Source organism: Corvus cornix, chromosome 20 (genome assembly GCF_000738735.6).
Source record: "Corvus cornix cornix isolate S_Up_H32 chromosome 20, ASM73873v5, whole genome shotgun sequence".
Classification (NCBI taxonomy): Eukaryota; Metazoa; Chordata; class Aves; order Passeriformes; family Corvidae; genus Corvus; species Corvus cornix.
The window spans coordinates 11,357,127-11,383,131 of NC_046349.1; the positions used below are offsets into that span (position 1 = coordinate 11,357,127).

The 26,005-nt window shown below is 42.2% G+C and overlaps 1 protein-coding gene across 1 annotated transcript in view; it reads right to left on the minus strand.

Annotated features, from left to right (window-relative positions):
* GNAS (GNAS complex locus) overlaps positions 1–26,005 on the minus strand; it is a 132,313-nt gene that overhangs the window by 68,413 nt on the left and 37,895 nt on the right. Inside the window, 1 exon segment of the mRNA XM_039563263.1 lies at positions 10,456–10,528. Coding sequence (XP_039419197.1) covers positions 10,456–10,528 — 73 coding nt within the window.

Genomic DNA, 26,005 nt, shown 5'->3' on the forward strand with positions numbered 1-26,005 from the left:
AGAGGCCTTGGTTGACTCCAGTTAATCCTAGAAAAAAATACATTTAAAAAATTTATTCAGTATGAATAAAACTATGAGGAAAAAAGTCAGACATTATGCTGCCTACATGATTTCAAAGTGTTTTTCCCAACTCCCTACAATTGCACAGAATGCAGAGATGTTTTACTAAACTCCATCTTTTTTACTGTTTTCTTGCCCTTTACAGTGTCAAAAAGATACTGAGGTAACAGAACGATCCCAAGTTCTTCGGTGATAAACAGAAGGAAAGTAAACATTTGATTGCATAAGATGAATTATATAAAGTGAAGACTGTCCAATTAAGTGAAAGCAAAACACAGAGGCAGCACGGAGCATCCCAAGTTCCCAAGAGTTTGGGGAAATTAAGAGTGACACAGTTCCAGTTCAAAAAACTAACAGGCAAAATAGTTACATTTTTGATTTTTAAGTGTCCTATGTGTAAGTTGCAGAGCATATTTTTATCTACAGTGTTCAGCATAAGCAGAATGTGTTCCTATGAGTAACTACTTTGAAACAACATTAATCATTTTGACATAGCAAAATTAAAAGGTTGCATCCAACTTCCAGGCATCTATTTTAGTGTGCTTCAAAACCCAGAGCAGAAAATCCAGTAGCTTCCCACAACACAGAAATTTAACAACAACCCCAACCCCATTAAAGCAAATCTTCCAGAAAGCTGTATAACAAGCTTGCTGCAGAAGACATTGAGACAAAGTACTAGAAAACTTAATTTTTTTACTGACACTGAGCTCTGCAACTGTTTTGTCAAATATTTGGAAGTGCAGAAAGTGCTGCTCTGCCTGACCTGCACAAGGACTTGGGGTTTGTGTGGTACATTGGGACTGAGTAGTCCCAGCTTTCCTGAGAACCCCAGGTGCTTAACTGAGCCCTTCCCCCTTCAGTTTTCTCTCTCATTTAAAGGAAAAATAGTTTTCCTAGGCATTGCACTGTGCTTGTAGTTTTTTTCCACAAATAATGCAGTGCTGTGATTACACCCTAATTTCAGAAGATATTCAACAAAATCATTTCAGTAAATGGCTATGTCCTTAGGATTACTATATTTTGCTTATTTAAAAAAAAGTTATTACAACTCTAAGTTTTCATGTTTATCTTAAATAGTCTTAACCTGCTAAAAAACAACAAACAAAATACATGAAGCTATGCTAGTCACTGTTATGCAATTAAATTAAAATTCATGAAACCAACTAGTTGAATTTTTCCATAGTAATGCCACATTAAACCAAATTTACCTAGCCTATTTTAATTTAAATTATCAGGATTAAAACAGGTATTATACATAGCTTTCTGAACTTACTGTGCTAAGTGTCTCACTACACATTTTTATCCATATTAAAAAAAAAATCAAGGAAGATAGAAGCAAGGCATCCTTTGTTACTACACACTTAAGGAACACATTTACTTCACAAACACCCATTTCTTTGCAACATTTTCTAATTAACATGAACATTTATATTACATAGGTATTGTACTGTCAAAACAGAATAAAAATGTCTTAACTTGAAGGAAACCAAAGTGCTTCTACGCATGCAGACCTCCAGACAAGAAGGGGGTGTTTAAATTCCAGTGATTAAGGAGGCAGCAGTAAATCCCCCAGCAAGCTGTGAAGGTGCCATTCAAGGCTAAATGCAGCATCTCTTGGGACTACAGCAAACCCCATAAGGAAACCTTGCACACCTCTGCCTGCTCCATTAGCTCACCCACCACTCCTGGGAGGCTGCAAGGGTGCAGCTGGGAGAGATAATTATTTTCTGGTGCCTTAACTAAAAAGAGAAGCAAACACAATGACTTATTCAATAGCCCTGTGGAGAATACAGCCAGCAACAGGTAGCTCAGAGAAAAGGTCACAAGCTTTCCTGTACTTCTGTAACAGCAACACCTTGAAACAAAGCATCTCACTGAGATATTCCACTACCACATTTTTCAAAAAGTGGGGGATTTCGCCTCTTAGCTGTCAAAAACACCCCTTAATGAATTGCTGTTTCTAAGCAAGCTCAGCTGTAAACAAGAAATTTTAATTAACTGCATGTTTACATTAGAGTACAGTTGTAGAAATTACTACAGGCTGGTGCAGCTACACTTGCACTGTATCCTACATACTTGGATTTACTATTAACTCAAGGTTCAACTGTTAAAGTAAAATGTAAGGCATGCTATTTTTAACATCAAGATTCAAGTTTTACTAAAAAAAAAAACCCTCATCAATGGAAATTCCTTCATTTCATCTTGAGAGCTTTGAATGACCAAGATTAAGATAAGCAATTTCTGTATCTCAGCTCTGCATCAGAGATGGGACCTGGGCAACCCTAATACACAAATGCATGATATATCTAAAATTAAAGATAGAGATAACTTTGCCTGCTGGATTACACTTCAAAGCCTTAGCTCTGCCTGCCTTGATCTGAGATGCTGGGGAAGGATGTTCACAAAACTGGAACAAGAGTAGTGTCTTCACTTTTTACAAAAATGTCTCGAAATCCCCCAAACCTGCTCCCCCAGCCCAAGAGAACAACACGGGAGCTCAGCAACCTAAGAAATAGGAACAAGAAATCCCACTCATATCTAGATTGCTAGAAGGAGCAGGGAAAGGCACAGCTTTTATTAATAGTAAGTTTTACCTTATGGGACAAAACCACAAGGTTTTAACACAATGAAATTGAAAAAAAAATTTCCCAGCTGGAATGATTGGCAAGAGATAAAATGTAAGGGGAATCTTCAGCGTTTGCACAAATGTGAGCAAATAGTTTTAATATCAGAAAGGTAACTGCAATAAACTTAAGATGATAAGCAGCATTCTATTAATATATAAACTAATTCAAGCATCCCTCTGCATAAATTAGTAAAAACATTTTTTTACTGGGAAAATCAGAGTACTGCCCAGTCTGCCCATACAAAATATATGGGAAATAAGAAATACAGTGAGATACTACAGAAGAAAATTCTTCACATAGTGCTGATTCTGTAGCACTGGCTAGAGAAAAGGTAATCACTCTGCACCATCTAATTATTAAGAAAAGCTGGTGAAAACCTGAAAAATACAGTGAAATTTTTCAGAAAGGACACAGAAGTGTGGAATATAGACATACATTTAATATTCTCCATAGAGAGCTGTATTTTTTAAGTAATCTGAAGTTTTTTTGCAGTATTTAATATAGTTCATGATTTATTAAATAAGTTAAATAGAACACGATACATTGGTTTATACTACCAAATGTTTGCTTAAGATAAGAAAATGGAGAAAAATACACCACTTCCACTTTAACTCATGAACGTGGAGACTAAAAGTATTAAAAAAAAAAAAAAATCTGGAGTGAACTGAGAAAGAGTAAGACTATTTTAGCTGTTTTTTCTCAGTCTCACTCTGTCTCAGATTCTGCTGTGCAACCAAACTTGAAGAAGCGTTGTTGCTGTTGCAAAATTAATTTCCAGAAATCAAAATCAGAGGCTGAGTAGAAGAGAGAACAAAATTAGCACTCCAATGAGGAAAACCAGAAAGAGTTCATGTAGATCTATACCAACCACAACACATTCTGACTTTGTCCAGGTAGCAGGAAAACCAGAAAAAGAAAGATAAAGGGTAGGCTGATGCAGGAGTATTTAGGGGCCAATGTTGCATAAGGGAAAAAAAACAAGGAGTGGAGGAAACAAGAGACACTCATAAAGCCACAGGTCCCAAAGAGGAGCTGCAGATGCTGCAGGGGAGAAAGGATTTGGGAGACAGAACAAGTTCCAGAACCCAGACTTCACTCACACAGCTACCCTGAACAGTTTATTTTCTGTTTTGGGAAAATAAAAGCAAACTTGCACATTTGTTTGATTTTACCAAAACTAATGGGAAAAATCCCACATCTACCATCAAAAGTCAAAACCCTTGCAAACCCATTCACAATGTTTTCCACATAGTTAAGCCTTAAGCTCTCTTCTGTCTCTCTCTTTTGCTTCTCAGATTACATCACTCGTGCTTATTCCGCTATTCATAGTTATTGCTCTCCAAGCTCTCTACAACTATAAAGCTTTCTCCTAGGTTGATAGCTGCATACTTAAAAAGCTTTTGTGAAATTTAAACCTCAAAACAAATAAAACTACTGCCATATTTTTGGCCAGTCCCTTTACATGCCAAATCATATCTGCAACATATGCAAACTTAGCTTAAGGGATGAGTTTTCTACCGGGTTTTTTGTTGTTGGGTTTTTTTTCAGAAAACTAAAATATCTAACTGAAAGCACAAATGTCAAGTTGCAAGCCAGGAAAAGTAATTCAAAGAACAGAGAGCTCTCAACATGTAACAGCATAAAACTAGTAGTTTAAATACTGCTTTGCTAGGAGAAGTCAGCATTTCCCAACCAGTAAATGAAGATAAGATGCAGGTTCTGCTCTGAGCAACACCATGTTGTTCCCATGAAAATAAAGAAATTATGTTCAATTTGCACTTTCCTTCTTTCACCTATGTGAAAACAAAGCATAATGTAAAAATGAAAGTCAATGCTTTCTTTCAACACTGTGCTGCAATCTCTCCACTGATGGTTAAACGGAGCCTACCGCGAGCATCTAAAAGCAGATAAAACTAACCAGATTTTTAAACTTTCAGATTCCTTTATGCACTGCTCTTCTGTAATATTTCAGGAACCTAAAGAACATGATTTTTCCCCTGAAAATAAACCTCACTTCACTTGAATATGGAAATATTTTAACAGCTTGATTTCAGAAAGCCTCTAAGCAAGGTGAAGGAGTTATTCCAGTGACTACTAGAATTTTCAGTGCCACAGTATGTTAAGAATCCCTGCCAAATAAGGCCCTGTGTAGGTATTATAAACAATCAAAATATTCTGAAAACTCATCTTACAGTATCTAAAAATCACACCTGAGTAGTAGATCTAAACTGCAAAACATTTGCACAAGTTCCTAATGGACAATGTCTCATATCTTCAGGCAAGATCCCATAAGAAACTTGGAAAAAAAACCCAAACCCAACTGGAAAGTTTTTCCCCCTCCTTTTTTTTTTAACTTAAAAAAATATTAATGCTGCTTCACTGAGTTCACTATTACTCTGTCATAGAATAGAATTACCCCCCTTGTAGAAATAAAAGTATTTTCAAAGGAAAGATAATTTCAAGCACATAAAAACTCCATTAAACATTCTAACAATTAAGGAGTTGCTTGGTTGCATAGGTAGTTTAACATCACCAGATATTACCTCCCATTTCTTTCAAGTTGATGAAAGTTATATTTAACTTGTATAAACATTCTGCATAAACTTTTACAAGCTATATGCAGTAGTCAGTTCTTTTTCATAGAATTTATTAGCTGTTGGGATATCTTTGTCTTTTGACAAAACTCAATTACACAACTGTGTCAGCTCTCAGGACAAGACCTAAAACTGACTGAAGCACAAATCCTGCTCCCATCTTTGCCCACACCTCCACTTTATGTTCTACAGCCCAAATTTTGATCAAACGCCATAGCCAGTTATTCAGATGGAACTGAACAGACGTGTACACACAAATTTTCCAGCACCTCACCAGTGCCCTGGAACAGGAGCTGAGAAAAAAACCCAAAGCATTGTGCCTCAAAGGTGCAGAAGCCTCTCATCAGATACTGTGATGCAAAGAAAGAAAGAAAGAAAGGGGCGAGGGGAATCACACACCCCAAGCCTCCCCACCTCCAATTCTCAATTTTACTCAAAACACCGGGAAAAAATTACTTTTGTTGCCAGTCAAGTAAAACACAATGAAGTCTGTCTGTTTCTTGGCCAGGAACTGAAGTGATCATTCTGGAAACACTGGATTGGTACACAAATGTAAAGGAACTATAAAAACAGAGCAATTATATTCGTGTATATAAGCTAATATTAGCCATTAGGAGGGAATTCATTATTTTGGAAGACTTAGTTATAAATATTATACTTTTCCCTCGCTCTTAATATTAACTTCCCTTCCATAAAATCACACGGCTAAAAAGACCAAAGTTAGGAAAAAACTCACAGTATCAGACAACTGAAGAGTAAAGTTACTGAGCCAGAAGCTGTTTCACTTACAAGAGACACTGACACTGACTGAAGTGATTAGATAATATTATTTACTGCTTTATATGACAGAACAGTGGTAATGGATGTATTAAAGAGAAAATGTTCGAGATCTGTCAGAGGGTGACTTGGCTTTCTTAGCTTTCCCACTAAGAGAAAATAATTTTTAAAACTACAAGAGAAATGCAAATATATTTGTCATCTAAGTTTTAAAAACAAAGCTATTCAGCTCTGCTTATGCCATCAACACTACCAGATTTAATAAATGCACAAACTCCTATTCAGCACTTCAACATAGTAGTTTAAGAAAGCATCAGCATTTTACACCGTCATTTGGGAAACTGAGGCTGAAAAGCCTTACCTGAAATTCCCTGTAACCTCAAGACTTCCTGAATCCTAAATACTATCCAAACTTAATAATCACAAAGGCACATTCCCCTTATTTGACAATCTTTGTAGTGGATTTCGTAAGTCACATTTCAACCATTTATTTCTATTTAAGTATTTCTGCTTGTCCCAGTTTTTCCCATGACACTTCAAAATTGTCTCTTGCCCGTGCCAATTATTCCCTGCTTTCTAAAATTGTGCATGACAGTGACCCTCTCCTTAGAGTCTGTCAGCCAAAGCCACAGTGATCACAGAGGGGAAAGATGACTTAAAGAAATCAGAAGTAAGTGAAAGGCCATCTTCTTAGAAGCAAAGAACTCCGGCCTCTATCTAGATAGCACAAAAAAAGAGCTGTTTTTCTTTTCTTCTTCAACCTGAGCTACACATTTAATTCTTCCAACTATATTCCTTACTCCTCCTATCCTCCCTTTCCCATTTTTCATCCTTTCCAGTTCACAAAGATTGCCATCTTAACTTCTGCAGTCAAAAAGAGAAGGTTTTGGCTCCACTTTATCAGTGGATGCTCACAAAATACTCTTTGCAGCAGCAGAGACCTGCTCCTCTGGAACAGCCTCATGAAAAGACAGTTGAAGTGTTGAGGAGGGAGGGAAGGAAAGGAAGGGAAGTCACAGGCTTCCTGCTATTAAAAGCCAAATTTAAACCCTTTCTACGTCAAAAGGGCCTCTGTTGTTGGGAGTAATGCAAAGAGTAGAAAATTTGGTTGATATGGCTTCTTCATTATGCTTAAAAGGCAGCTCTTCCATGTTAAAGACCAGGAACACTGGAAGAATACTGTGGGGAAGCCATACTCCCATTTTTCATGGAATTGCTGCAGGAAGATGTCAGAGGATAGCACGGCCACCTGAAGCCATTCTGCAAGAGCTGGAAGCAGGCTAAGCCCTTCCAAAAAACTCCATGCAGAAGAACCTGTGCTGTAGAGCATGCCTTGCTTCTCCAATACTCTACTCCCCTTACCAATGCCACAGCACTCTTACATCCCACACACCACCTTCATAACAGAAACAGAAAAAAAAGAAATCTATTTCTTTCTCTAATTCAACTACAGGTTATAAAAGGAACATTGAAAAAAAATAGTCTTTACTGTAGTTAACTTGCCTACAACTTTAACCACCTTCATATTAATCTTAGCTTTAACTATTCAGCACATTAATTACCTGGAGCACTTGACTCCATACAGTTCTTCAAATAATTAATTAGCTAAAGGGATTGGGAATTGGAGTCCCAGAGGAAATTCTAGTTTTGTAGAACTACGTAGATTTCACCTTGTTAAAAGCTACAACAATTCACCTAAAGGCACACAATAACTATATCTATCTAGGGGCAGAATCCTAAAACCAAACCAAATAAAATCCCCTCACACTCACTTGAAGTAGGGCAGCATTTTTACCACTGGATATCCTGTTTAGTCACCAGAAAGAAGAGTAACACTGAATAAAAACTTTTGATTCCCTCGTTCATAGCATTAGACATTTTTCCTAACAGGTATCCCTCTCTCTGCCTCAAACATCCATTGCTGAAGGGCAACCAAACCAAAGGCAAACAATTTTTAGACAGGACTTTAAACTGGATTTCTTTCAAAGCACAAGAATAAGCTGCACCAACCGAAATAATTCCGAACTAGTTATGTATTAAGTACACTAAAATTAAAGAAAAGTCTCCTCATCTGCAGCATATTAGTGTTTTCACCACTTCTCCCCTCCTATTCATCACATCAGCTGTGGTGCTGTGTGCAAACACGTTTATGTTCCAGAGCAGCTGATCAGGACATGAAGAGAAGTAATGCTTTGCTCTTTCTACACTTCCAAAAAAACCTCCATGCTATTTCTCTCATTAGCTGAATCCCACATCATTCTTCCACAGGCTAAGCAGGGCAGAAAGGGAATGAATCAGGCAAAAAGGGTAACGGAAAGCAAGACAACATAGAGAGCAGTTAGTTATTTGGAAGAAAATACAAGTTACTTAAGGACAGATGTGTATCTTGCAAGAATTTCAAAACACTGAAAAACAGCCTGTTCCCTGCTGCAAAGTATATGTTATAATCTACTGATTAATTTTGGCAGTAGAACCCCAAAAATGATGTGTTGTAACTTACTCCTTGCACACTTTAAACATACCCCACTTCTGTAGTGGATTTTTATGCACCTCAGTATTCCAACACTATGATTCACCAAAGGACAAGGGACAAAATGCCATGGGTGGACAATCCCCAGCTCCTGAGCCCCAGGCAGCTCCCCTGCAATGCCCGCATGGTTCCCACACCAGGATATGCCCTGTGATTGGCAGCAGGGCTGTGCTGGCACAGGGCTGCCCCGTAATCCAAATCCCTTGCTATGAGAAGGCAGAAGCCAGCAGAGCCTCCTGAGGCCAAACTTGCCATGTTGCCCTGGATTGCAGCTGCAGGCTCAGCTCTGCCCAAACCTACAATGCAAAGTGAGACACTCGAGGAACCCACTGCTACTGCAAATGCAGTGTGTCCCAGCCCCTCACCAGTTCTGCACAGGTCTCTGGGCTCCCAGTTCCACACAGATTGGGTATGTAGCTTGTAGGTTGAAGTTATCTACCCATATCATACACCATCCATTACACAGCATCATTAATCCTTTTAAGAGCATCCATGTGCTTAAAAACCTAGAAAAAAACATGTTGATCAAATGGATTGATACTTTCAAAGGTACCAGGGATCCTTCACTTCCACTTTCATTTATGAACTTTTTACTCAGCACCCGATATTGAGAGCTGCTCAACCAAGTCAACGCATGGAAGTCTTTGAAGTCACACAAGTCTTTTAAGAGGTTTCTGGTCATAAGAGCAGCCTGAAGGACAGAGACAGCTCAGCAGTAACAGGATGCAGGACTAGGTGCTTATGAAAAAGTTCATTTTGGAAAAAGAAAATCTTCGTTATAAAGAGGAGCTAAAAACATGTAGCACATAATGTATTTATTATGAATCAGTCTGAACTTTCATCCAAAAGACTGTGTACCTTATCCTGAACTATCGTTTGCTGATTAGAAAGTACTATCCAGGCTCCTTGGCTAAACTTTTAGCTCAGATATTCTCATTAAAGAATTAACTACTGGAAGACTAATGAAAGCTTAACCTTTCCAAAAAGGCAGGATTCACAAAATAGATGACAGCACTAAAAACTAAAGGATGGCAATATAAAACTGTTATGTTTGAAAACAAGCAAGACAAAACCAATAATACAATCTAAAAAAAAAAAAAAAAGAAAAAAGCATAGAAAATAAGCTTTGAAATTTGAACACTTTGATTCAATTAGTATTAATTTAGCAAGTTTTGGTATACACACACACATAATTGCAAACATAAATTAACACACAGAAGACTTTCTTCCTACTCTCTAGCAAAGTTAGTTGAAAAGTTAGCAAACACAGATTTTTCTCAGATGAAGGACAAGATATCCATTCTCTCTATCTTAATGCCATTTCCCTCCTCACAACTGCCAAATAACTGAACAGACATTAGGTGCAAAAAATAAAAGCTTTTAGAAGGATAATTTAACACAAACATCTGGACAAGCAAACGCAACAAAATCCCCAAAATTCAGAGTATTATTTCATTCTGTGAGGAGACAGAAAATAAAGCCTTATTTGCTCTAAATAAAGAAAATTGTGCTCATTTTGTACACTGACACAAGGCATGTTTACAGCAATATGAATCAATGTGCTATAGCTGAGGTAGATCAGTGTCAGCCATGTTGTGAAAGGAACTGCAGTTAACAAACCCACAAAACTCAAGACTTAATCAAATCAGCTCTGCCTTGATATAAATAATTTTACACTGCTAGATATTCCTTATGATTGGTGCCTGACTTCTTCAGGTTAATGTCTATTAATCTCATCTAAAAATACACATCCAAATTCTAGACAGGGAAACAGCAAGAGGAAAATACACAAGATATAAACCAGGAGCACTGACTGCGGCGCAAAGGAGGAAGGTACGTTGTAAAGTGAAAAAGCAAATGCACTTACTCAGCATTAAATCCATTCACGTGCAGGATCCTCATCTGCTTGACTATTGTGCTTTTACCGGATTCACCAGCACCTAGACAATGAAAGTAAATCAATTTCAGAAGGAAGCATAAGTGATTAAGGAATACACTAGAATTTTTTTCTTCGGGGTAAAATCGAGAAAGTTGGGTTTCTCAGTGCAAGAGCGAAAAGTGAAAGAAGTAATTGCCACTGGAAACTTCAGTTGTAGCTAAAAATAAATGCCCAGCTCAAGTCATGTGTCAGATCTGAATCTTGGATCATTTCACTGTCCGTTTTTCCAGTGTCAATGTTAAAAGCAGATTGCAGTACTTGGAAAGAAAATGGACAACCTCAACATTTTACAGAGAAGACGATGGGGAACGTCATGACCTGGTTGCCTTGTCACTACTATCTGACAGAGGGAAAGACTGACTGAAGTCCCTATTACACCAAAGAAATTTTGTAATACCCTTAAAGAATTCTAAGTTTGGCTGCAGTTCATCATCACCCAGTCAAACTCTGTAACTTAAATCACAAGGAATAAAATATGTAGATACTCACATTTGAAAAAGGAAGGCATCCCTTTAAGCCTCCACCCACAAAGCTACAAAAAACCTCCTCTTATTTGTGTCTTGTAAGCAGCCTCCCACCCTCCCTTACATGTTCCAAAATCAACCCTACACACAACGAGACGCAGAGCCCACCTTTTGTGGCTGCCTGCTCCCAAGAGCCCCCCTCCGCTCTCCCCTGCTCCCCCCCTCCATACCTGCAGTGCAAAAACCCCACTCCACTTTAGTCCAGTTTCCATAAGTAGATGGATGCTATTTCTGCTGTGCTGCTTGGATGCCAGTGCACAGGGCAGCCCATCTGCCTATAGTACCCGTTTTTCCATGCACGCTGAACAACTCCAACAGCAGCATTTAATTGAGCTGCTCCACGCTGCCAGATCGGCAGCTTTCTATATAAAGCAAACATATTTTTGCAGGAGTAGTATCATAACGTGGCAAAATTCAGAAAGATTCCCCTTAGTGTCTCGTGGCTACTCGTTTATTCCTCTCCTCAGCCTGTGTCTCACCCACAGGAACCGTACATCTGTGGCAGAACGGGCAGGGAGGTACAGTTTGTATTTATAGGATGTCAGGCCTCTGCTAGCACACACTGACAGCACAAGCCTCCATTTTGAGACTCATGTTCAAAACTGTATTATAGCAGTCACATTTCAAAGTTCATTTTCTCACAAATGCTTTCCCCCTCTGCTTTCTCCCTTCCTTTCCTTCTCCCTCATGAATTCCCAAAAGTCCTCCTCTGCTCTCCATAAAACCTGCTTGCATGTTTTGACACTTTAATCCCAGAGCCTTACTCTTTTTTCCTCTCCTTGCTCACTGGTGTTTTGTAAGCATATAGAGAGCAGTTTTTATCTACAACTCTTTATGTAAGTGCCACTTCTCCCCTAAACCACTATTTTATACCATACACCTTCTGTCTGATCAGGCAGACTGCATCATGCAATAAACACAGGTGGCAAAACCAATCAAGAATTAGTATCCTGGGATAAGATAGAGAGACTGGAGCATCTTCACAAATAAGAATTATTCACAAAGGCAGTATCTGATATAGTCATATGTCCACTTAAAAATTAATAACAACTAAATTTCAGCTGTAACATTAAATCACATCTTATAAGCATTGGGAGCCAAAATCTTTACTTCACTTGGGCCAAGAAGGAGGCTGGACAGTTGTTGCATTTGCTATAAACACATACGGTTTGGTATTGACACACCTGGGTTCTCTGGATCGGATACAACACCAGTGAACCAAGATGAAGTATTACATCTACGTTTCTCCATAAGTCTAGCTCTATATTTGGCTGCTTGTTAAGGCCATATTCTCACCAACAATTACACACACATTTAACTTCACCACCAAGGAGAGTTCCATTAATTTCAGGGAGACTGCTCGTGGCAGCGGGGCAAGCACGTGCGTACAGTGATGGGGCCTATGAGCAGCAGCATAAACCCACTTGAATATTCTGCAGCTCTTCTTTGTTGTTATTTGAATATGATTTGAAAAAATTAAGAACACTTTCCAAGTGCCTGGCTTATTTCATATGTCTTATAAAGGAAACGTAACATAATAAGAGGGAGGTGAGCTTTTATATTTTTTACCAGTAAGTCTGAGTTACAGACTATCCTCAATTCAAGGCAGAAACTGTGTAACAGCTGAACTATCACTTTAAAACACACACGTAGATGACTTTACTGCCATCACTGAACACACGCAAATTTTTATTTGCGAGTATCTAAACTATTTTTCAGCCACCAAAACTAAAGGAAACAGAAAGAAAACCCAGGCAAGCCCATCATGTTTCTGTTTGCTGAAATTTTGCCTCTTACGAAAGCAACCCGTCTGATGACAAATAAGTTTCTACGTATCTACGTAACGTTCAGCCTGAAATCTGGAAGTCCAAGACATTTCCCAAGAGCTGAAGTCCAAATTATCCTGTTAAAAGATTTCTGCTGAAGCCCTGGCAGGCTCCTCAGTGCTGCAGGTGCTGCTGTAGTCCCAGTCACTCTCCGTTTATATTAAGTCTCTTTCTTCAAATGAGTATTTTAAAGATTTTACTGGTGATAATACACTTCCAAATTCACCAATTCACTTCAAAAATTCTTTTTTTTTTTTCCCCCTTCAATCAGGGTTTTTTCCCCCCAAAACTGAGTCAGCTCGGCGAGGCCTAGCCTGTGCTCCACGCTACAGCCCTGCAGAACGTGCACAGGCGGTCCCTCGGCGTGACCAAAACAACCCACGGCTCGTAACTGCATCTGATCTTAAAACACTACTTCAAAATACTCTGAAATAACGAGCCTGACAAACGCTTGTCCTCTCCGATATCGATATTTGGACCTTTCCCTTCCTTGAAAGCCACAGCCCGCATTTGTAAATGTCTCTCCTGAAAAACACGAGCAGGTAACCCAAACGAGCCGCTGGAACAGCACCTGGAGCCCGGCTCTGCCAGCGCTCCAACGCGCGGTACCTCAATTCCTGGTGCGACAGCGGAGGCTGCCGAGCCCGCCGGGGCCGGGGCCGTGCCCGCCCGACCCTGCACTGCTCCGCGGCCCCAACGCGGCCGCGCTTCCCTCCGGGACCGACATCCTCCCTCCGTTTCCCCCAAACGATTCCCCGACTTCCTCCCTTCCTCTTCCTCCTCTCCCCGGCCTGGCCGCACGTCCCTCGGCACCCCGGCCCCGGCGCGGGGAGCGGTGTCCGGCCCTCCCGCGCTCGCCGCGCCGCTCGCCCGCGGCCGCTGTCACTGCCCTGCCCTGTTTATCTCCCAGGCTCCCCGCGGGCCCCACGCCGCGGCATCCCCGGCCCCCTCCCCACGCCCGCCCGAGGCCCGCTGCCACCCCGGCGACGGGCGCTGCCCCGCGGGCGGAGAGCGGCCCCGCTCCGCCGCTCCGTACCTGCCCCGGCCCCTCCCGCGGTGCCCCGGGCGCTGCCCGAGCCCTCCCCGCCGCTCCCCCGCACCGCGCCGGTCCCCCCGGCGGCCCCGGCCCCGCCGCCCCGGGCGCTGCTATAGCGGATCCCCGCGGCCCCGGGTGGGCCCTGCGGCTCCGCCACCCCCCCCCGGCCCCACCTCTCTTCCCCGGCCTCGCCGTGCCCGGGCTGGGGCCGGTGCCCCGGCGGGGAGAGGACGGCCCGCGGCCCCTTACCCAGCAGGAGGAGCCGGTGCGTGGCCCTATAGACCTGCTTGTCCTTCTGCAGCTGCTTCTCGATCTTCTTGTTAGCCTCCCGCTGCGCCTTCTCCTCGTTGCGCTGATCCTCCGTCTTGCTGTTCCCTAAACAGCCCATCTTGGGGAGGGGAAGGCAGGGACGCGGGGCGAGGGGACGGGAGGCGGCCGGGGCTGCCGGGGGGAGGGAGGGAGGGAGGGAGGGAGGCACTCCCGGGCTCCCTTCTTCTTCCTCCTCCTCCTCCTCCTCCTCCCCCCCTACTCGCTGCTGTGGCGGCCGCTGCCCAGAGCCAGAGACATGGAGAGCGCCGAGCCCGAAGCCAGCCGAGGGGGGGCCGATAGCGATGACTTTGCTGCCGCTCCGCCGGGCCTCCTCCCCGGCAGCTGCAGCTGCCTCTCCTCCCCCGCCCCCCGCCGATCCCCTCGGCGCACCTTTCCCGGGGGGTGCGGAGCGATCCGCGGGGATCTCCGCGCCCCGGCCGGGCCGCCGGCTCCTCTAGAGGCAGCAGAAATGCCCCCCCCGCGCCGCACGCACAGGAACAAATCCAGCTTCAGTGCCACCCCCAAAAAAATAATAATCCTCTTTAGATCCAAAGGCACAGGCTCCAGGCGCGGAAACCTCCCCAAATCCTCGGCGGGGAGGATCGGGAAACGTCTCTTCCTCGCCTCTCCCCCCGCGCCGCGGGGGTCACGCAGCCCCGGTCCCTTCCCTCGCCGGCCGCCGCAGCTCCTCGCCCTCCGGCCGCCGCGGGTCCTTCCTCCCGCACCGGGGCGGGGGGGTCGAAGCCAAACCCCCCCCTTTTTTTTCCTCCTTTTTTTTTTTTTTTCCTCCCCTCTCCTTGCTGCTGCTCTTTTCACATGCGGTTCCCAGGCGGCTGAATCCTCTCGGCAAGAAGAAAATACAAAATAAAATTTAAAAGAAAAAAAAAAAAAGCGCCCGTTTGCTCTGTGCCCCGAGCAGAACCTGTCCCTCACGGGCGGATTTTTCCCCGTCTTATTTTTCCTGCTCTCTCCCGCATTTTTTTTTTTTTCCCTCTCCTTTTTTTTTTTTTCCCCTTTCCTTTTTTTTTTTTTTTTTTTTTTTCCCTTCCCCTATTGAGCGGCTCCGCGGCGGCGGAGCGCGGGGTGGGGCGAGCGGGCCCACACTGCACGCTGGGAGCGAGCGGGGCCGCTCACATGATGCCCGCGTCACCCCGCGCCGCCGCCGGCGCCCTCTTCGAACCGGCCCCGCCGCCGCTCGGGGGCCCCGCGGCCGCCCCCCGCCCCGCGGGATGCAGGCACCCGGAGCCGGGCTTGGAGTTAATAGGATTCTGAATAAACTGTACGGGAGTCGTGCCCCGCGGCGCCTTGTGCTACGCTTGAAAATAATTAATGTGGAAGTTACGGTAGTGAATGGTTTGTGTCTGGTTTTGGGTGGATGCGCTTCCCGGCCGCGGGGCTGCTCGCTCGCACCCCGCGATTCGCCGGGCTCCATCCCGGCTAGGACGGGAGGTTCAAGGTACCTGGGGATGCCATGTGCACCATCAGAGTACCACTGGATGCACACACTTGTTTCTACATATGGTTTTACCCCCTGTCTAGCTCCATTCTCTTCTCTAAAATATGTTTTGGAAACCCCATTACAAAAATTACACAACTTATCACTTACACCTGGAAAACAAAGCCTGGCGCTTTGCTCTTTGTATAACCCTGTTCACTAAAATACACAGGTAGTTTTTCTCTATGCACACATCCCCACACATGAGTTAGTGAAATGTCCTTTACTATACAAATATTATTTACCCTCATTTGCAAAATTCAATTATCTGCCACACTGTTCCCACGAACACACCTTCTTACATCATTCAGTTACTATATTTAGAAACACACACAGTAAAATAATTATGTGAATAGAGCAAACAACTAGGAGGTCACAGCTAATGTCATCAAATACATCTGTTGAGCTGCCCTTGCTGAAAGAGGGGGGGGGACTGCAGGAGAAACAGGGAACATAACATCACTATTTTAAAATGCCACAGAGCCTAAGAGTTCTGGAGTCACTGGAGGAGAGACTCTTACTGGTGTCCCTAGGTGTTCTTTTAGGCTAAGAGCGGTTTTGAAAGGTCTTAGAGAAACTTAGCTCAGCAATGCCCAGATTCATCTGAAGCAAAGATGGTAATAATTTCTTGTATCTTTAATAGGTTATTTATTTGTATAGTTTCATGTAATAGACAATATTCAAATATATTTTAACTGGGGAGTTTACAAGGCATAAAGGACACAAAAAAGCAGAATTCAGACTGAAAATTATAAAGCCTCATACTTTTTTTATGGTTTCAGGTATGAAGAGAATGCAGAAATGCCAGTACCTCTCACCTCACACAGGAGGGAAAATCTGCCCCAGCCTCCAGGCTTTGCTTCCCTCCGGGTCCCACCTGGGGGGAAGGGAGCCCGTCTCAAGCTAAAAACGTGAAGGAATACACAAACAAGATGAGAAATATTGTTGGAGATATACAAAAGGCTAAAATCTTGGTGAATGGTGTCTGTACAGGATGGATAAATATGCCAAAGCATCCATGGACAAGGGAGTCATGGCTGTGTAAATGCTAATGTTAACTAACCAGCAGTGCACACCCATCCCTTCCCAAACAGAAACCAGGACAGGCTCTTCGAGGTTAAACTCTGACAGGAATCACTGCCCCCCTGCTGCAGATACCCTGTGTCTCTATCTCTAGGCTAAGCAAAGCATGAGGTAGCTGAAAAAGAAAAACACTCAGCTAATTCACAAAGCTCCCAGTTACTTACAACAGAATTAAGAATTAGCTCGGTGTATTACAAGTGTTACTAAAGTGTGAAAGTGTCAAAAGCTACAGAAAACAAAGAAGAAAACTCCCACATTGTGTCACTTAACAGCAATTACAGACTTTTTTTGTCTTTCTGAAATATGACAGGACTCAGGACATCAGGCACCATCCGCACTTCACAAACCCAGTGAACTGCCACGAGTTTTTTCACTGCTGTCGTGATTAGGAGCCCATCATTTGAAGAGTGAGCATACCAACACATTAGCTGTTCTCACTCTTTTTTATTTGTTTAAATAACATAATGCTGCTAATGTGTCTTTGGAGTAAATTGTGTTTCTTATTGGAGCTAGTTCCATTAGCTTCCATCTTGTAAAAATCCATGAACTTCAGTTTCACGAGACTCCTGCCATCAGAAGGGTAAGTGCAGGCACAATCTGACCCCTGACTCATCACAGAATTAAAACTTGATTCCAAAGAACCTGCAGCCTAAGGAACAAATAATGCAAAGATAAAATAACTATATTGTATGGGCATAGTGCCTCTGTGATAAATGTCTAACTATTTGAAGCTTGAAAATAGGGTGTTAAAGAACACTGCTGCATGTTAAATGAAAATGTTTTCCAAAAGGATAAGGTAACAAGAACGTGGAAATGGCTGTAAAAGGACATCAGAAGACTTACAGCTATTGACTCAATCCTGCACTATTTAAATTAATGGGAAATACAAGGTGGCACACAGAAGATGGCGAGTATTGCACACTTACAGATTAAATTCAGATTCATTGATGTTCCTTCTGTGTTTTTTATTTTTCAGTCTAAAGTAAATGCAAAGAGTCTGACACACCAACATGCATCTCGGCGTAAGGATTTCACAAAAAGAACAGGGGGGTTGGCAGTGTGAAACAATATTCTGCTGTTTTCACTTCTCAAACCAGAAAGGATCTCACAAGGAGCAGCAGCAGGATAATTCAAAGCAGTAATATTTCAATTGACTATTTGGGAGAAAAGGAGGATGTACAAAATTTCCTTGTATCTATAATCCATTTCAGACCACTTGATAGCTTTAGCTAATAGATTTTTAGTCCCATTGACCTAATTTCTATTACATCCTAATGAAAATCATGAGATCTCTTAATTTTCTTAACTTCTTTCATGAAAGATGAATTCTTTTTCCATTTTCCTTCCACAGCTTTTGCCCCAAAATCTACTCCCTGGTGTCTGAGAATGAAGAAGGATTTGTAACAATATCCTAATCCTGTAAATAAACCTGAACTTTACTCTTGAGCACTGAAATGCATAACTTACACAGACTTTACTCTTCCCAGCTAGGACAACTATATTAGCTTGATTTAGAAATGGGTAAAAAGATTTAAAGTAGAAGCAGACTATCAATAGCAGTAGGAGAGAGAACGTGTTGAAAAGTTCACATATTTTATGCTTCCCCCACTCTATACACATAAACTTCTGTCTTTTAAGATTTACATGTAATACCTGCTGATATAATCATTCAAGAGGACCTCAAGAAAAATACTATCTTTTTACTTTATATCTGACACACTGTTACATGTATGTCAATGCATTTATTTGTGGTAGTCTCCCTTTTTGTGCATGAGGATATTCACACTAATATAGGTAGGAGACAAGGAAATACTGTTGTAAAATTCACAAATGTTGGCTGGAAATGTAAATGCAAGACTTGGTTTTGGAGTTACTATTGCCTTAACTGAGTAGATTCTGAGCCTTTTAAAAAACGGCTTTTCAGACACATATTTCATGTTGTTCTGTTCTTTTCTCTTTTTAACTAAATGGATAAAACTTTCTGCTTACAGTTCTGATGTTGCATCAGTTTTACTCCCAATTGACCAAAGTCAGGCTCTGAATTCACTCGAATTACTCTTTGTATTTACAGCTGATTATGAGACCCAGATCAGATGCCCATCTTACCCCACAGCTTCCTCCCAAGCCCTCCAGGTGACAAACACCTTTATTTCCTATTGCAAATAATTCACATTTGTTCATGAGTTGAAGGCACTGAGCACTTGGATGCCTCCAGGAAAGAAGAAATGGTTAACTAATTTTCAGATGGGACAGTTGTGCATTTCCTTACGGGCTCTTGCTGTCCACAGTGAATGTGACCTTGTAAACTTTTGGCTGTGAACTGTGGGGGTGGAGTTGTGACCAAGCCAATGTGCTCATTTGGAAGAGAAGACACAGATGACATCTCGCTCCAGCATCCCTTAGCAACTGGACTGAAATGGCACTGCAGCCTCTGAGGAGGTTGTCAGCCTTCCTTGCCTCTGGAATAGCCTGTACTCCAGTTCCTACCACGGCTCAGGAGACACAGCAGAGAGGACAAAATCTGTAGCTCAGAAAGTAAAAGCAACGGTGCTGATCTAATTGTACCGTTTCCTTTGTTTGTTTGTAGGAAATAGCATATTTTCAGCAAGTCTTTTCCATGGAAGGATACAGAACTCAACCTGGGGGAACATGAAACAACATATATTATAGCAACACCTGGATTTTTGTTCAGGAGCCTACATTACCCCATGCTTCATTTTACTGTGCTACAAATCCACAGTACCGTGGCTGAGCAGTTGGAACTGACCTCCCTCTTTTAAAAGCAGGGATTAACTCTGAAACAGATTGACTCTTTCAGTTAAAGGACATTTTTTAATAGCACACACTGTATATTTTTGTGTATGGATGCCTCTCTGGCTTGAAGTTAGTTAAATTTGGGGTCTTCATCCTGGACTGGTAGTTGAGTATCGAACCTACCAACCTCAATTTATTTAAGCCCCAGTAAACTTAATCTTTTAGTTACAGATAAGGATTAATTAAGGTTCTGATTTAGACTTAGATCAGTGGGGGGTTTTTCATCTAAAAAAAACTGCCATGGCTTCTTGCAGTGACTCAGGTCTGCTGCTCATGTTTTCCTTAGATGGAGCCATCCTCCACGAGCTATCGAGCTATCGTACCGAAAATCCTTTGGACTCTGGGAAGAACGAAACGTGGTGATAAAAAGGGAGACGGTTTCAAAGTCTCCAAATTACCCTTTGACCTGTTGAACAAGGAACCCTTGAGTAATCTCAAGCCCGTTTAAAGGAGAAACAAACAAATTAAAGCCAAACAATAATCTAAAAAGGAAAACCAAAGCAAACAGATTGGAATTGGAGCAGGAATTCAATGTGGGGTTTTTTGTCATCTGTTTCCTTTGTGGGGGTCAGAACAAAAATCACTTCAAAAACCATTCAGAGGTAAACAAGGTAGGAAATGCAGCCATTACCAATCGAACCCTGGGAGGGCAAAGCAGGATCATCACGTGAAAGGACAAGTTTGTCTGTCAGATGGGAAGAAGTGAGTGCAATGAAACGAGCATTGTCAGGGAGGAATTAATGCACCACTAATGTATTCAATAAAGAACAAACACAAAACACTTAACTACAGATACTCCAAAACAAACAGAATGAAAAGGAGATACTTCTCTCTCTGGCAAAAGAAGAAGAATTTTTCCATACAGAAATTCTAAACTTAAAAGGGATTTTTGTTTTGTTTTTAAATAAAAACAAGCCCAAATCTACTAATAGAAGTAACCAAGATCTTCCTTTAAACCAAAGAAAAGAAACCCTTTGCCTCCCTCCTTTCACTTCGAGGCTTTCCTTCAGAAACATTAAAAGAGACTTTAAGGAACTAATGGAATTACGGAAATAACACACTGAGCAACAGCTTTTCACTTAGTAGCTTTTCTTATTTTCATGTAGTTCTTTTTCTTGATATTTCTGCTCACTCTTCATGCATTCTGCACTGCACTTTATTAAAAAAGAAAAAAACCCTCTTATGTAACAGAAGTAGCAGAACATCCTAGCACTCCACATAACACATATGGAATGCCGATTGAAAAAAAAAAATTGGAACAAGTCTTTTCTCATATTTAGTTTCAGTATTTGTCAACATTCGCTGCAGTCCTAGCCCTGACTGCAAACTTTTTTCATAAAGAAATATCTTGCTTTAATCCTTGTTACGTTTAGGTCACAAAGCCCAGGGAGGCAGTAGTAGCAGAGGCTGTTTTCTAAATACTGGTTATAGTTAATTCCTGCAAAGAAGCACAAAACTGCCAAGCTTTTCTCCTGCCCGGGGGTCAGCAGAGGAGAGGAGGCTCCTGCCTTCACCTCCCCAGCACACCGGGCAGCCCAGCACCAGCCCCAGTTCCCACCAGAGCAGGGTGGCAGCTGGGGCTGAGCCTGACCCAGCCTGACTCAGGGAGCACGGTGAGCCATCCCTCCATGCCAATATTATTTGTTACTGACACGGCATTCTCGTTTTATAGTGCATAACAGGAAAGGGAATAAGAAGACTGTTAAAATAGTTCTTGCTAAGTTGTCACACAGGTTTTAATGTGCTGTAAACATTCCTCTCCTTCTTTTACATTTTTTTAAATAGAATGACGTCCAGGCTTTCATGCTCAAAATAACTTTACATTTTAGTGCTAGCAAACCACAATACTCTCAATACCAGCAGCTATTAGAGACGATCTGCAAGGAAAACCGGACTGTGATTTTGCTACTCCGTCTCTCCATTGCTAAAGGCCTAAAAGTGTTCCTTTTGAAAATGGCTATTTTCTCACATCTTTTTCTTTAGATGAAAAAATGTTAAGTCTAGGTCCTAAGATTACATACTGACACAGTTATAGAATAGGGGTCTTTTGTACCCTGTTTTTCCTGGAAGAATCTGTCTGTCTGGCAAACTAACAGCACCATTACGTCTTAAGTGCCTTGATGTTAAATTAAGAGTGCCCCACGTGCCCTAGGGCAGTTGCAGAATTTAGACCCTTTTTGCAGTGAAGAAGTCTTTCTGGTGTGGGCTTTTTTTTGTGTCTGTTAGATTTGAGAAATGTGTATGAACCAGCTGATTGTCTCTAAGGCTTTAGGTGCACAGTGAAAGGTTTTCTTTGTTGCTCTATCTCAGGCAAAGCCAGAAAAGAGACATCCATGGCCAGGGCTGTCAGAACCAGGCGGGAGCTGGGTCAGAACCTGTGGTCCAGTACTGGATTTTCCCTCTGCAACATCAAAACCAGCAGAGGTGAAGAATTATCCCCTCCTGTGGATGATCAGACCTGTCTGAGTGCTCACAAACTGTGAATGGAGACGAGTGTGGGGATCAAACAGGGGAACAGGATCCAGCAGACCTGATCTACTGCAGATGGTTCAATCCAGCACAGCCACTGATCCGTGGGTGACCTTGGACGAGCCACTTCCCTTTTTTGTGCCTCTTTGTCCAGCTATCTTTTATCTGCCTCTCTTACAGGTTGTGAGCTGTTTGCTTCCGACGTGTCTGCACAGCACTGAGAACCAAGGGGCCCTGGTCTCACTGGTGACCTTTAAGCCCTTCTGCTACATGTTTCATCATAAAATAATTATTCAAAAAGGAAGTAAGTTTTTTTAATAGTCTGTCTTCCTTTTCTTAACACCACTCAAACTCAGACATTTTCAGCAACATTTCATGAAAAAGAAAATAGGCTCTATTCAAAATCTTAATGCTGTTTCTCTTAAATGAAAATGGTGAGAAAGCTGCTAGTACTCTGTCAAGTCCGTCTCCCACAGGCCCTCCAGCAAAACCAGGGAAAGCTAGAACCAGCATGCTGGCTACATTCAAAGTACCAGACAAAGATACTTTTTATTTTGAAAATAGGAAAAAAAAATGCCTGCACACTTCTCAGTCTTTCTTTGCCCACCATGAAGCACCCACCAGGACAGAAACCCCGTGCTGTGTTCTTCTGCAGGTCACTCCCAGTTTGCTTTATGCTCTCTGGTGTTAAAAGAACGAATTTGTTTTTCCATTGCTCCCTTGTCTAACTGTGACCTGTTCCCTTCTGAAGCAATCAGCTTTTTACAGCTCTGTCTCTGCTGTGCAAACAGAGAACGAGCACAGCTGAGCCCCCGGAGCTCTGGGGCCAGGAGCTCCCTCCACCCCAGACCTGGACCCGCCTCCTGGGTGTCATCCCCAGAGAATGAGCTCCCCAAAATCTCCCACTGCCCATGGTGAGCCCCCTCCCCTCTGCTCGGTGGGATCACAGCCGTGTCAGCATTCCCACGTTTGATGGAAAGCCCTTGGAACATCCAGGGAACGAGGGTTGCTGCAAGGGGCCGGGGATTCGATGGCTTTGAGCCTGCTGCCACCACCCCTGCAGCCCCATAAAACACAAGAGTGGCTGGTAACCCGCCCTGCCCTCAACCCCAGCCCTGGGGTGACAGCTGGGGAGCTCCTGTGCCCTCCAGCCCTGTGCCGTGGGGCACCTGGAAGATGCCGGATCCCCCCGGCCACGGCAGTCCCAGGCTGAAGGCAGGGCCCTCCTGCGTGGCTGCACTTCACACCCTATATATAAAATACACAGCTGTACAGTGAGTCTGAAACATTCTTTCTATGAATTGGTGTTACTGAAGGATATATATACTAACTCCATACATGTGAGAGTTAAGGAAGATTTGTCCAAGGAACTACTTCCAGAGGAAGTGCTGGGCAGCCACATTATTTGTTTTATTTAAAATGATTTCAGGCTCGATAATGTCTCTTTATCAAAACTACACATGTGCTGAGCATGCACACAGTGCTGTGTGTTGTGAGCCATACAGGAAGGGGTGGATTTAATTTATTTCTTTATTATGAATATTGTGGTGCTGTAAGGAGAATCCTGGCCGACAGCGTGAAATAAAGCAAAACTTTCAGAGGATATTTTGGGAGCTGAAGTTCCTGTGCTGCCTTTTCAAATTCAGTCTTAAATTCTGTATTCCTAATCCTCTGTTCTGTCTGGACCATTTCATAAATGGACATGTATATTATTACAAAGCTGAGCAAGTACCTCCTAACATTTGCCATTAATATTCATTTGAAAGAAAAATGGAGTTTCAGTTTCCTGGTTTTCCTTCCCTCGAGTGAGGAGACCAGTGAGGGAGTTTATAAATTCACAATTTTGGCAGGCAAAAGGGACCAAGGCAATTGTGACACACCAAAAATAGTTCTCCATCAAAATGATAACCCTGCTTTGTTTTGCAAACATAATTTTGGCTATAAGGTTTGTTTACATGTATTTGGTTTTATATCCCCCATAGTGGATCAAAGCACTCTGTACCCAGCTGAATGACAATGGCCCGAAGCAGAAAGAACCACCATGACCAGCACAAACCATCTTTCAGCATAGAAATAAAAAGAATTAATTCTTCTCCACCCTAAAAGCTGGTTTGGAGGGAAGAAAGCGGGCTAGAAAGAATGGAATTCTGACTCTCTATGGGTCAGTGTGGACTGCACTGGAGGGAAGGCAGAAGAGCTGCTGGGTGTAGGGACCATGACCCAATCTAAGACACACCAGCCACAAGATCAAACTGTGCAGCAGCAACTTGCAAGAATGCTCTTTTTCAGTGATCTGTATATGCTTACAACTGCTTAAGAGTAAAGTTAAAAAGGCTAAGAAATTCCTTGCCCAAGGATGAATAAAAGATTTCCTGTTACCAGAGAGTTGAAACTGAGATTGTATCATGGAATTAAGAATGTGAAGTGCTGAAGCAGTACTTCCACCAGCTGAAAAATGGACTGCAGGATCTCACTGCCCCAAAGAGTGTCCTCAAGCAGATCTCTTTATGGAAGCATCAATATGAAGTCTGCAATGACCAGGTGAGAGGTAGCAGCAGGACAGAGGTTCACTGGCAAACACTCCAAACTGATCTGCATAAAGAAAAGGTGGCACAAGACACGACAGAAATAACCTACCATGGCTTGAGACCTTCTGCCCTAACAACAATTCTGTAATTGTTAGAGTCTCTTAATACCCAAGTAAGAAACCTTTTTATTGCATCAAGTTCTCATGTCTAGACAGATCCACATCACAGAATGAATCACTACCTTTGAAGACCCGAGCTGAAGAGCACTCCATGTTGGAAAGCCACTATCTGGGCACATCAGCACTTGGGGAACAATTTTCTGGAGACAGGTTTTTCAGTACGTTTCAGTAAGGTTTACTGGCTGTGAGAAACTCTGGTTTTCCAACAGTATCCTTAAAAGACTGATACGAAAGCAGTATAGGGTTAGCAAAGGAACCTCTTAAACACAGAGTCCTAAGTCTTCAAAAATACCCCAACTTCCCCCCACAAAAAAAAATTAAAAAGCTAACAAAAACACATAAGCAAGGCAAAAATACATGGAAAAAGCCAAACAGGCTTGAATTAATCTCTTAGACTGGCTATGCCTTTCCTAACAGCAATGATTTTGCCTCCCGTCTGTCTAGAAACTTTTACTTCTTTGTGAGACAGCACCTATTCCCTAAATAATGGGAACTCTTCTGCCACTCTGCTTTGGCTTCAAAGATTCCTTTATTTGTTTCTTTCCAGAACTGCCAATCAGCTTCTCTGCAAAATGGTCACTGTCTTACAGAGTTCTTTTCCTTAATATTTTGGATGATTCCCAGCTTTCTCACTTGTCCTTTTGGAGGTGCTCCTCTCCCTGGCAAGGACATAGGCCATCTCCAACATGGGCCTGTATTTTAATTCAGCACAGATGTTAAAGCACAGGGCGAAAGATTTGGTGAAGGTGAAGGTGTTCTCAAAAACTGTGTTCTCAAAACCACAGTTTGACTCACATATGCCCCCAAACAATCATACATTAGCAATTATAATGATCTTTAATTAAAAAAAGAAATATGTTGCTGCTCTTACAGATAAGGATCTATAGAAATACTTGTATAGGTGCCATGAAAGTTTATTTTTCAAACTACATTTCAGTGAGGGAGTTTTTAACTACCTTACCTGCATTACTCGAATTCTACTCTAAAATGAACTTCTTTGAAGTTTTCTTATTAGAAGAGCTTTAAAAATAAGCAGTTTGAATTATTTTTCTATGAACCACCTAATCTTCTTAAGTAGTAAAAAGTTAACTTCATCTTAAGTCATTCCACTTGGAAAAAAGCAATGAAAAAGGAGTAGATTCACCCATCTAGCACTACATTTTCTCTAAATTTCATCTAACCTCTGATTGTTACCATTTTTCATGGTAAAGCCTT